This window comes from Patagioenas fasciata, chromosome Z (genome assembly GCF_037038585.1).
Source record: "Patagioenas fasciata isolate bPatFas1 chromosome Z, bPatFas1.hap1, whole genome shotgun sequence".
Lineage (NCBI taxonomy): Eukaryota > Metazoa > Chordata > Aves > Columbiformes > Columbidae > Patagioenas > Patagioenas fasciata.
Genome location: NC_092560.1, coordinates 27,460,714 through 27,473,882, shown reverse-complemented (window position 1 = coordinate 27,473,882; position 13,169 = coordinate 27,460,714). Strand labels below are relative to the sequence as shown.

The window sequence follows — 13,169 nt, the reverse complement described above, 5'->3', positions numbered from 1 at the left end:
ATTCAAAGGACACTAAGATAACTTTTGGGCTTTTATCAAATACATAGGTACAACACCTTCCCCACAAACCAGATGTCCGGATCATCTCTTATTCAAGTAAAAGCATGCATCAGTAAACCAGGGTACACAAGGCAAACAACAGCAAATACTCTCCATTGTTAAATATTAAGCAGATACTTTAGTACACTATTTATTTATTCACAGAAATCTGCTACCTGCCTTCTACATCACATGACTGCCAGAGTTTATTACAGTCAAATTGTCCATGGGCTATGAGCCTTTGTTTTTTTTTTGCACGCGTACCAAACTTTTATTTTGAGAAGAAATTCCTAGGAATGACTGAAATTCCTGATAAATTAAACAGAGAATAAACCTGCAAAAAAGGGCATCTTAAAAATGAATGTATACAGCTGACCTGTTAGCTTTCTTATCACTACAGTTGTTGCATGTCTTTCCTAATAGTCCCAAACACTACCCAGCTGCAGGCTAGCTGAACACTTCAGGATTATTAGCTTCTCAAAATAGTCTCTGTATACTTCCAATGGGGATCCTACCAAACATTCTGCTGCCAATGTATCATTCAAATGCTCAGCACTGGGGAGTGGTAGGTGCTTTCTTGCGAAAAAAAGACAAAAAAGGTTGTCATATTTAATGACTCTCAACTGCAAATCATTCTTCTGACTCCCTGGCTCTATTGCTCTCTCATGGAGAGCTCCTAGCCAAATAAAAAGTGACTGCTCCTGGTCTAAAGAGGTCTTACCAGTTTCAACATCATATGATTAACAATATAAAATTATTACAAATATTTTCAAGAAAATTTTATCTCTAAAAGCAAAATAGTTTTGTGAAAAAACAATATAGGGACAATTTCCAAAGAGGACCCACAAAATAATGGAAGGTAATAAAAGCACACAATTTGTATCACTTGTCTGCAGTTCCTTAATATTCCTGGGGGAAGAAAGTGGTGCCCTCCTGAAGGTAAAATCACAGAATCACAGAATCATTCTGGTTGGAAGAGACCCTCAAGATCATTAAGTCCAACCATTAACCCAACCCTGGCACTAACCCATGTCCCTGAGAACCTCATCTCCGTGTCTGTTCAACCGCTCCAGGTATGGTGTCTTCACCACTGCCCTGGGCAGCCTGTTCGAATGCCTGACAGCCCTTTCCAGGAAGAAATTGTCCCCAATATCTAATCTGAACCTGCTCTGGTGCAACTTGAGACCGTTTCCTCTCATCCTGGCACTTGTTCCTTGGGAGCAGAGCCAGAACCTCCTGGCTCCAACCTCCTTTCAGGCAGCTGCAGAGAGCAAGAAGGTCTCCCCTCAGCCTCCTCCAGGTTGAAACCCCAGGTCCCTCAGCTGCTCCCCTTCAGAACGGTGCTCCAAATGCATGTCCCCGAGAAATATCCAGCAGTATTTCAGTCTCCTACCAAGTGGTCCAAAGCTGCTTGCTCCTCTAGCTCAGGAGAAGAGCAGTTAAGAGCCAAGCTCCCGAACATAACATAAATACTGGTTTCCAAGGCTGATTTTGGCCTTTACTCACTGCCTGCAGTCAGCACAAACCTGTTGTGTTAGGGGTCAAAGCCAGGCTGGGGAGAGAGGCCCCGGAAAAACAGACCAACTTCAGCCATTTCCTTGTGGCTGAGCTAAGGAAATCTCCTCACATTAACTGCAGTCAGGTAAGAGAGGGAAGAAAGAGGAGCTGAGGCAAAGTCAAGTTACAGTTCCTCAGTCCTGGCCTAAGCAGCATGAAAGCTGCTGTAGCTTGTGCTTCCTGGCACAAGTCTAAGTGACAGCATGCTGCAGCCACTGGCCACAACAGCTGGGGCAAAAGAAGGATTTAACCGTGCCCAAGGCACCTCTCAGGCTTCAGAGACTTCCTTCACTAGGATAATCAAGAGTTGGAGCGTTGTGCTCAGTTCCTGTGTCCTCCAAAGCTGCTCAAGAGGTGCAAAAGAAGCTGGACCTGTAAGATTTTTGGTGTGAAAGTCAAGTTTGAAACTGTTGAATTGAAAAAACAGGGAAACAGCACAGACCATCACTTTGATGCACAGTGGGAATAATTACTCTCTTAATGTAATTCCTTGTTATTTCAAGGCCAATGTTACAAATCAGACTGAGTAACATCTCCGGCATACACTGGTTACACTGAAAAGCTCCTGTCTTGAGATCCTGCTTCTTTCTCATGGGAGACAGATAAGACATTTAGGAATGCGCTTCAAGCATATTTTTATTGTAATGGATCACTCATGGTCACATAGTTAACACAACCTAATTTTGACCAATTTACTGCTAAGCAATTCTAGGAATATTTGTTGAAGAGGTAGACTGTTCAGACTGTTCATGAGTAGGTGTCTGAATTAGAGTCCAGTAAAGTGCATAACTTACCTTATCTTCAGTGAAAAACAAAATTCCTACCCAGTCCCAAGTCCATTCTTCTAGAACATGTATTCCCCTCAATCTGCTACAGATCTTCCTAACTATTTGCTTAATTTAATTCCTATTTCCAAGAACACATACTGCACATCTACAACCATCATTTATCTTTGCACTGAGCTATACTGTCATACATCACTGTTTTGATTACAGCCAGCACTGAAAATCTCAGTCAGGTTCTTATCTGACTAGCAATGTAAAGTATCAAATGAGAAATTAACTTTTGGTGCAAAATAGAAACTCCTATGTACTTCCATACCTAATATAGATACAGACCAACACAAACACTTGGGCTTCTATATGAACACACGTGGCTGAGTCCTACCATCATACCTTAGAAAAGTTAAATTCTGAAAGGTCCGGCAAGATTTTGGAGAGCAGCTGGAGCACCTTCAGGAAGGACTCAGGGCTCTCAGGATCCCAAAGCTAATATCACCAGGACCATCACGGTACTGAGTGGTATGATCAGACAACCAGGAAGAACAGTAAGTTCTCTGATCCTCCCAAAGACAGCACTTACAGACACAGACAATATGGTGAACAAAATGCACAGCAAATTGAAAATGTAATCTATTTCAAAAAAGAGAGAGAAATAATTACAGCTTCTGGAAATGTTTGAAGAAGTTAAAAGTAATTATTTTCCCAATCCAGGAATACTGCTTTAGCCCTCTACACGACTGCTAATCCACTCTGTAACATAGTTATAAAAATACTTGTTGAAGTAATTTTTACAATAGAGGTTTTTGTTTTGCCTGGGGATTTTAAAAATTTCATTGAAACTTTGAAGAAACAAAAAAGCAACCAAAACATACTCACTGCTGTGTGTTTCCAATGGTTTTCAAGGAAAACTAAAATTTGTAAGCTACATGTCTCAGTCAACTTGTAGGTTTTTTCAGCAACTCAAACACCATGCTCCAAAAATGCCTTACCATTTGTAGAATACCAGCCTTCAGTGTTTTGATGGCAGATAAAAAAAATCAGAAGCCTGTTACCAGTCTACCCTGCATGTGATGTGTTTTCACTATCTGAATTACCTTGCAGAGGCTGAGGTGTTTTGGATAGTTCTGATGCATTCCTAGAAAGTTACAATAATTCTGTTTAAAACACCAAACAACACACAAAGAGTTCTAACTTTCGGTGTTCTTTCAAAAAGCAAAGGTCAGAGAAAACATTACACAGCAATAAAACGATGGAGCAGATGTTACCAGTGCAGTTGTCCTTGAAGTAATAGCAGTCCATATGATAGACTATTTTTTGTCAGTAAATTTAGCCTAGCAGTTATTTTCATCTCAGGCATAAATTTAATGTTGTTAACAGTTCTTTATGAGTTTATTTTATTCGAAATGCATAAAATCCATAAAACTTCAAGTAAGGATTATCATACAGGCAGCTGGAACCACAAACTGTGAACTGATTCTGATCCAAGCAAAGCCACATGCCAAAAGTACAGAATTTCAGAAATGCTGATGCTGTAAATCTGAACAACAGCCTTTAATACTTGGGTTTCTGTGAAGTGAATACACTTTACAGTGGTAATCTAATATACTGAGGTTCATAACACATTTCTAGAGCCTGCAAATGGAAAAAAAACCTGCAACTTTTCTGGAATATGAATCTGACCTATAATACCATCATAAAGAATATTAACAGATTTCTGATGAAACTGTTAGGATGGTTATGTGACAGAAAACGAAACTTAGAAACCTAGAATTAAGAGAAACACACCAGGATAGATAACAGAAGATGGAGTGTTCAGCAGCTATTCTAAAATATCTCATGGCTGCAAAAAACTTAACAGTATTAGTTTCCGAAAAAAAAAAACTAAGAGCTTCATGTGACAAATGCTGGGGTCAGTAGTGCTTCATAAAGAAAAAACTGGCCCGCTGATAATCACATACTTACCTCTTACATGTCCTCTAGAGTATGAATTTAAAATAGACCAAGCACTATATACTTTAATGAATGATGAGTCAGAGGACAAGAACAAAATGCACCATCATTCACTGCCATGTATGTCACAATTAAAGGAACAAGACACACATAACCTGAGAGATTAAAGCTTCGTATACTCACATCTCCATCTAGTGGCCTCTGGTCGTCAGAGTCCCTGGTTGGGCTGATGTCCTGCCTCATCACCCAGATGGGCTCCTTAGGTTCATCAGGGGTGTAAGGAGAACGGATGGTCCTTGTCTTCACTTCCTCAATAGCCTCTTTAATATCCTTGATGGCTAGTGAAATTGCATCTCTCTTTTCCTTGCTGTACCTCTGGACAGATTCTCCTGAACTGGATGTAACTCGGGAACCAGCTGGGAGCTGGCCATTACTTTCATGCCCACCACCGGCAAGAGCATGACCATGCTCTAAACTCTGCTCCGCTTCTGGCATGTCTTCAGCTGCCTTGTCTAAGCTCTGGGAGCTCATGCTCTGCTTCACCTCTGCTACAATCTGGTCAATGTCCTCCTCTTGTTCATAACTATCCATTCTTGGGTAAGGCGCAAACTCTGCCTCCTTCTCAGGGCTGTCAGACTCTCCATCAGACCGTTCATCATAATGGTGAAGGCGGGCACCAAGTGCCTCCTTGCGGTAATTGTCGGCTTCCTCCCTTTCACGTTCATACTGCTGGATCCCCTCTCTGACATCGAGGTCTGGTGTATCTCCTATCTCCTCATACACATGCTCCTGCAGTCCGTAGTCGGCGTAAGGCTCAGCATACTGTTCATCCTCTCCTCGGTGGAAAAGCCGATGTGTGTAGACATAACCCGAGTAGGCTGCATTCATGGCTTCCTCATGTTCAATGGAATGGAAATGTAAGTGATTCGGCAATGTTCGATTATGAATGGCCTCGCCGTGCTCAGCCTCTGCATTCTCTGTGTACTCCTCAGACTCAGGCCTGTACTGCACCGCATATGCACTCTCATCCTCATTTTCCTGAACTCTCTCTGTGTCATAACTGTCCTCTACTGTGGCTATCACATCCCCTTCTGCAGTATCCGTGTGGTTGTGGAAACCACTCTCAGTGCTGGCTGACCGAGCTAACATCCCTTCCTCCTCCTGCCCAGACAGGCCACCTTGGTTGCTGTTTGTATGTCTTGGGTAGTGAGTTGCATACCGTTGTTCCTCTTCCAGCTCTGAGTGCTCCAGGTCAGCCTCCACTGACTCGTTCACTGCTCCATTTGCTGGCTCTTCACTTACCTCCCCCTCAGGCGGTCCAGTCAAATGGTTCATGGCAATTTCTGGTGGGCAGGTCACTTATTCTATTGACATTTTGTCTATCACAGCTGGAAAGGAAACAAACAAACAAACTCTGATGTTACTCTTAAAAAAAATTAGAGTCAATAAACAGAAGTAACAAAAGGTGTCCTTCCTTCCCCAGCAGACAAGCATTTGACTTCATCAGCTCTGAAGTCAGTCGACAGCCAGCACAACAGCGTGATCTCCCATGAAAACGACCTCCAACAGCAGCAACCAACAACTATCCCTTTGGGGACTGCACTTCTCACTTCTACAGACAAACTCTCTGTAGAAAAATAATTTCCAAGCATCTCCTTGGATGCTTCATCACAGAAGTCTGCAATTGCTCAGACACATGGCAGCTATGCATACGACACTTCTTCAGTACGGTATCTTCAGCTGTGCTAGTCACCCCATGCACTTTAAAAAATCATTAGAAGTAAAAATGCACTCTCAGGGTGCATCTGAAGCACCTATTCCTTCTCCCTAGAGAAGCACATAACAGCTAAATATTATAGTTACCTTTGTGGAACATATCTATAATGACTGAAGATGGTTTCTGCACCAAACATCTTTCCTAAAACATGGAGAAGACATTACTAATATTCATAACCATGATCACATTGAGACTAGTGAAGCATCTTAGCCTTGCTGACTCAAAAGATGATCTATTATTAGAGAGCTGTGGAATAATAAACATGCAGGCCATAGAAATAGGAAAACTCCCTAAGAATACATATTATCTTCTGTAAGTTTCGTTGTGCAAACAGACCTATCTAGCTCAGAAAGTTTCATTTTTATCTAGCAGCTTCAGTTGTTTTGAACCTTGCCCTATGTTTTTAAAATGGAGTGCAATAAAAAGGATATTTTATGTCCTCTTAGGTCTCTAAGTCAAACCACATATCCACAAGTAAAATCCAGCTCTAGCCTGTGACTTATTGATCAGTACTAAAAGAAAAGTTAATTCTTGGAAGACTTGGAACTTGAAGGATCTCTAAAAGCATATGTCAATTACCAATTAGAAAAAAATAACCTGAATGTAAAATAGAACTTGAACTAAATCTACTGCCCTGAGGCAGGGAGGCTCAGGTGACACTTTGCTGACTAAATGAGCTTTGTGCAAAAGAGCCATGGCAATAACTTCCTGTGATGAGAAAGCAACAGTAATTTCAGTTGCCATTAGAAAAGTTGACAGACAGAAAAGGCCTGGGGGGGAGTTACTTGTGCTATTCTTCTAGTGAGTGCACTCCTCCTTGTAATATGCCTAATGTTTTAGCCTGTACAATCTACAAGCCAAAAAAAAAAGAAAAAACAACAACGCACAAGGAAAAAAAAAAAAAACACCAAACAAAAACCAAAATACACCTTGGCCCTTGTTACAAACAGATATTTGCGCAGGTACAGTCCATACATAGATACCTTTTTGCAAATCTAGCATGCTGTGTTTAACCTCCAAGATTCACCTTTCTCACCCACGTCGCAAAAAAAAAAGAAAAACGTATAGTATATCGAATAGTATGCAACAAATACAGTTGTAAAATAATAGCTAAAACATCACATTAACTGAACAGATAAATATATTCTACACAAACTAGTCCTTTTTCAAAACAACTATGAAAAAACTCAGTTTGTTTTTCCAGCTAAAGAAGGTATGTTAGCAAGAAGCCTTCAGTGACAAGCTAAGATCTTTTCCAGCTGAGGCTTCCAAGGAATTGGGAAAGAACACAGGTGTGTGCCAGAACTAATAAAACAAACACTCTCCTCCTCACAGCATATGAAATATTATTTAAGTAAACAAGAACAACAACATTGGAGAGCTTTCCATTTGAAGCCCACAAAATGAAGGGTGAAGATTCCAAGACATAACAACCCTTCGAAACATCCACCCCAAGAAAGATTCCTGCTTCCACTGAAGTGAGTTACAAAATTTCCATTGCTTTGCACATAGACAGAATTAGGCTAAAATAGAGGACTGTTTAAAAATTCTACCTTAAATCTGTCACATTCAAAGTAGCCCCTGACTTGCACCTGTCACTGGTCACCTGCAGAAAAAGGGCAGCACTAGTTTAAAGAAATTAAGTGCCACAGAAACGCACGATGATGACCAGCTTCCTGAAATCTTCATGACATGTATCCTGCTGCATCTTTAACTGAATTAAATTAAACTAGGAAAGAACGCAAAATTCAACTGCTTGAAGACTACCTATACATCAAGTGAAATAAGGTATTGAATGTCATGATATTTACAACTAAAGAGTTGATAATATCCGAAAATATGTGATCCTGTTTTAAAAGTCTTAATATATGCCCACCACATATTAGCATGCTATCGACAGACAGCATTGCTGACATGTCGAGCTATGAGAAAAAAATTACAGAGGTTACAAACATTACAAAATATTGCTATAAACCACCTGAGAGCCCTAACATTTTCCTTTGAAAAACTGAAAGTTTCACTTGTGAAACTGCTCTCATTTGAAGAGTGATATCAGGTTAATTTCAAATATAGATATCCTGAAATTTTCAAGGTTGTGTCTTTTGAGGGGATGAGGAAGAAACTCTAAGCTTTACTTAAAGCTTTTTACTGGAAAAGGTTGTCTTCTGTTTGCCCTTCCTTCCATAATTTCAATTTAATTTCACTTTTCATTTTGCAAACAATAAAATATTATTTTCAAATGTATTCTGATTTTTTTTTTTCAAAAGAGAAATTGTGATTGTCAAAAAAGAAGTTTACTTATAAAACTGTAGATCTGAGTAAACACCCTTAGGTCACCTATGCCCCAATAACCTTCAATGAAAAGTAAGCCTCTAAGTCAAGTACATTTATTTGGCTGTTTAACAATCAGTCTTCAGGACAGTAATTTAAAGAACCACCTATTTAGGTTGAGATTAGAAGCACTACATCTCTTTTCATACACAGTAGCTGGAAGACTATTAAAACTCTTTTTTTTTTTTAATTCTTAGTAGCATTTCCCTCAAGCAGATACAAGATCTGCCTGATTTTTCTCACCAGGCCTTCAAAAAAGCACTTGAGTTCCAGCAAGTAAACAAAAATCAATAAGCTACATAAACTGCCATAAACAGAAGAGAATATAAGCAAGAGAGGCCATCTGACCTTGGACATAAAGACACAGCACCCATCTGAAAGATATTATACCCTCACATTAATTACGCAGAACAGCAGCTGTGCTCCAGTAATCAAACATATATGGGAAAGTGCTCTGTAAGCACTCTCAGCTTTGCACTCAGGACTTGATGGATGAATCTGTCTCCAAAATAGAGAAATCAGAGGCTGAGTACTACTGCAACTAGCTCTTTGCTGAAGGTTAAACTACCTTACTGCCTGTAAAGAAGAAAAATTAAACATCTGCACATATTTCTCCAGTGGCATAAAGAAAAAGCTTGAAGTTTAAGGACTTTTATTTTCTCTGCTACTTTACGTTAAAAAAGAAGTATTTAAATTACCAGCAAAGGGCATGCTATCATCTCGGAGCAAGATCACAACATCCATGCCCAGTACTACTCAGGAAAAGACGTGCAATAAGTAAAGGAGAAAATATGAGTATTCAGGTTACAGTTTGGTTTTCTATTTGTTTCCCAAGTCCAGACATGTAATTGTTTGCTCTCCTGTGCATGCTGACAGAAATTAATATTTTTTTTTTTTTAATTCCAAATATACCATTTTAGACCTTACTCTATAGGAGCATTATGCATCATATTTCCATGGGCTAATCCTGTTTTTTGAATAAAATATCATGCTTTCGATAAGTCTGTATAGTATTGTTGCTATCTCAAAACAAAGCTGTGTTCCACGTGGAACCAAGACTACAACTACACACACATACACACACTGGTTTTTGTCACACTTCGGATAACAGGATAACTCAGGAGGTGACCACAGGAGGTCTCCACTACAAGCCCTGCCCAAAGCCCAGCCAGCTCTGGGCTCAGAACAGGCTTCTCGGGCCTTTATCCAGCTGGTGATTGATAACCTCCAAGGCTGGAGATGGCACAACCTGTCTGGGCCCTGGCTTCATTGCTGGCTTGTCCTTGTGGGAAAAATGTTTCTTCCTTCTAGTCAGTTTGAACCTCCCTCATTCCAACATGTGCCAGACATCTCTAACCCACCCTTCCACCACATGCTACTGGGAAGCACCTGGCCACATCTCCTCCATCCCATGGGCTGCTGTTGGGTGATCCCAAAGCTATCCCTCCTCCCAGCTAAACCAGCCTCGGTCCTGCAGCCCCTCCTCACAGGACAAGGGCTCCATCCTTACTGCCCTGGTGGACTCCCCTCACCTCCCAACAATTTGGCAATGTCATCCCTGTACTGGGGACCCAAACTGGAGGCAGTACCCAGGTGGCAACTGGCAGGGCACTGAGCAGAGGGGACAGTCACTGCCCTCCCCCAGCTCTGGGGCCATGTACTGCTCACAACCCACCAGGCTTCACTGTTGTTTTTTTTGCTACCCAGGTCATGCCCCAGAGCTGCTCCTTGCCCCTATCAACCCCAGCCTGCATCACTGCGAGGGGTATTCACATATATATAAAATGTTTTTATTTATTAGAATTATAACAATTTCCTCTCATTTTGCAGAACTTTTGCAAAGGAAAAGTTGGTATGCTGGTTGAGCATGTAAGCAAAAAAGGTTCTCTCTCCCCTAAAAATCTTTGGGCATATTTACCCATGTCTTCTGTAAGAAATACCTACTCTTTCAACATATTTACCCATAACTCCAAGCCACAGTAAAGGCAGAGAGACCTCTGGTATCTCACCCTGAGTGCAAGTTGTCTTGGCACATTTTCTCATATGAACATAAGCTACCTTTCAAAAAACCCAGCGTAGTATTTTGGCAAACATATGTCTTTGAGACACATCTTCAATTTTTGTTTTTATTTTTTAAAGAGCCCCTGTGGTTCAAAATGGTTGAGAATTCAACAGCATATGCAATGCCCCTATCAAGAGAATTTCCCACTTCTCCTGTGCTAGACGACTCTCTTTTCTGAACTCTAGCCTGCTTGGGAAACCTGGTTGCTTCTGCTGCCATGTGCTAAGTAAGCTCAACCAAAAAAGCTTTAAACTAAGTATGTTTTGTGCAAGTCACTGAAAGCACCTGGAAAGTGACATTAGCACCTCACCACATACACACACATACACACATTGCTTCATACTGATGAGGGTGAACAACCATGAGCATTCATAAAATTGTAACTGTAATGTAAAAAGCTGCATGCACAAAATTGCTCTTCACACAGTTTTCTGCAGGTGCTTGTGGCATCCTTGTACCACTGTACTATTTTAAACAAGTTAAACACATTAGTTGCAACACTATAAATTGTCTTTAATATTTTCTGCAAAGTATTTTACTCCAATTTTATTTATAACATCCTCGGAAGTTTCTGAGTCCTATGTCTGCTGCTGAACCCAGCAGAAGGAATACACACTAGTCCATGTTCCACAGAAACCTAGTAAGGTACATAAATTTCAAGAGGAGGTAGCTTCTGCCTGCATCAGTCTTTTCTGACTACAACTAGTCTAAAAGACTACACATATTTGTAATACAAAGTAAGGAAATACTATTATTAGAATAAAAGTGAACTGTACACCAGGCTATGCTTACAACATCAGGCTGGCCATAGCACAAGACTCAGTGGCTTATCATTTAGGTTTCCCCACAACTGAAAGCACACAAGAAATCAAATATTGGGCACAACAGAGGAAAAAAATGCAAAACCATGAATTTATGACCAAAGAACCACTGACTTACTAGAACAGGACTATCACAGGAATTAAGTCTGCAGCAGAAAAATACACAAAACCTATAAATTCTTTGGAAGACACAATTGCATTTACTGTTTAGATATGAGTAGTCAAAAGTCCCCCATATATAAAACAAACATGTTATTAACACCACAACAATGAACAGGCTACACAAGCCACACTGAAATGGAAATTGATTGGATTAAGCCACCTGACTAACTCAAAGGCAAATCATACATCAGATGTCAGTTCCCACTGTTTCTAAATCTACTTTGGCTTTCACCAGGGCATAAAATTCTGTGGTGGGAAGGGTGAACATGTGTCAGCATCAGACTTCCTAAACCACATAATCTCATACTAACCCTGTGATTATAGGGAACTAATCTGAATTTCTGTTTCCAAATCAAAATTGGAAACAGCTCCTAAATATATTTTTGAATTGAATCAAGATCACAACTAAAGAAACCTGAAAGAGTCACACAACTCTCTTATGGAGTCTGGAAATGTCATCACTCCCTGGGTAACAGATAACAGAGTACTAAGATCGCACCATGGTTTTGCTCAATAGCATATTTAACTCTCCACCCATTTAGCACCTCCATCTCCATTCTATGAACCTGCTTCTGGTTTTGGACTTTCTGTTGTGATAACACAACTTCACCCTTCCTGCACGTCTCCAAAAGCACACTCCCATTCCATCTACCGCAGCACATAAACTGGTGGAACTACAGAAGACCAGCTTAAAAACATGACGATTTCCCTGATGAATGTCTTTACCCCTTTTCATAAGGTTTGAAAAGTATTTTAGGAATACAAAGATAACTTCTTATATTTACAAATATAACAGCTTACTGAAAACAGAAATTATTTACTGCCCATGCAAATCACCTCTACCTGTTTTTAAGACAGGTTTAAAACAGATAAGAAGCAGCATTTTGCAAGCCTTCAACTAACTATAATTATTTTTAGAAAAGTAATAATTAGCTTTATGAATCCAAATTATTAAACTGAAATCTGAAAAAAAAAACAACGCACCCAAAAAACAGTTTCCAGTTTCATTGAACCTGAGAACATTGAACAGCTGATGTAGTCAGTGATGAAGCCAACATAACAGACACAGCACAAAAAACCCAGCACCTTCATTTCCTTCCCATGGGCCTCCTTCCTCCAGGTCCTGCCTGCCCTCACGAAAAGAAGCGGGGGCTGAGAGAAATCTGCACCTGACATAAAAGAATCCCACACTTTCGCGAACAGTAAACAGATGTAGAATTACCACAGCTAAGAAGCTCTCAAAAAACCATTCAACTTTTCCCCCCTTCCAATTCACAACTTATTCAAAACTCAAATTTAAACTTTAGCAAGAAACACCATTCAGTAATTTCAGTGCAGACAGGCGAGATCTCATGAGGAAGAAGCAAGTTGACAGAGGTCTCCTGAGAACAGGGTTGGCAATGCTTTAGGCCACTGGAGAGAGATCAGGAAAGTGACAGACCCTTTTCACCACCTTTTAACACTGAATTCCTGCCTACAGAAGAAACAGAGACAATGGACTCCGGGAGTATCTGAAGCCATCCATCTGCTGCCAGAGGAAGGTTAACTGATACTATCGCCCAAACAGAAGACATGAACCAAAAGCAGTGGAGAAAAATCTTGACAAGCATCCACAGGCAACCTCTGTTCTCACCAACCAGAATGATTAAGCATCATAAGTAAAAGTCCTGTAACAGCTAAGATAAGGA

General features: G+C 40.4%; 1 protein-coding gene across 3 annotated transcripts in view; it reads right to left on the bottom strand.

Moving 5' to 3' along the window:
- APBA1 (amyloid beta precursor protein binding family A member 1) overlaps nucleotides 1–13,169 on the bottom strand; it is a 100,524-nt gene that overhangs the window by 36,901 nt on the left and 50,454 nt on the right. For all 3 annotated transcript variants that reach the window (XM_065860720.2, XM_065860721.2, XM_071801823.1), the window contains exon 2: nucleotides 4,512–5,716. In XM_065860720.2, coding sequence (XP_065716792.1) covers nucleotides 4,512–5,663 — 1,152 coding nt within the window. In that variant the 5' untranslated portion in view covers nucleotides 5,664–5,716. The remainder of the gene's footprint in view (nucleotides 1–4,511; nucleotides 5,717–13,169) is intronic.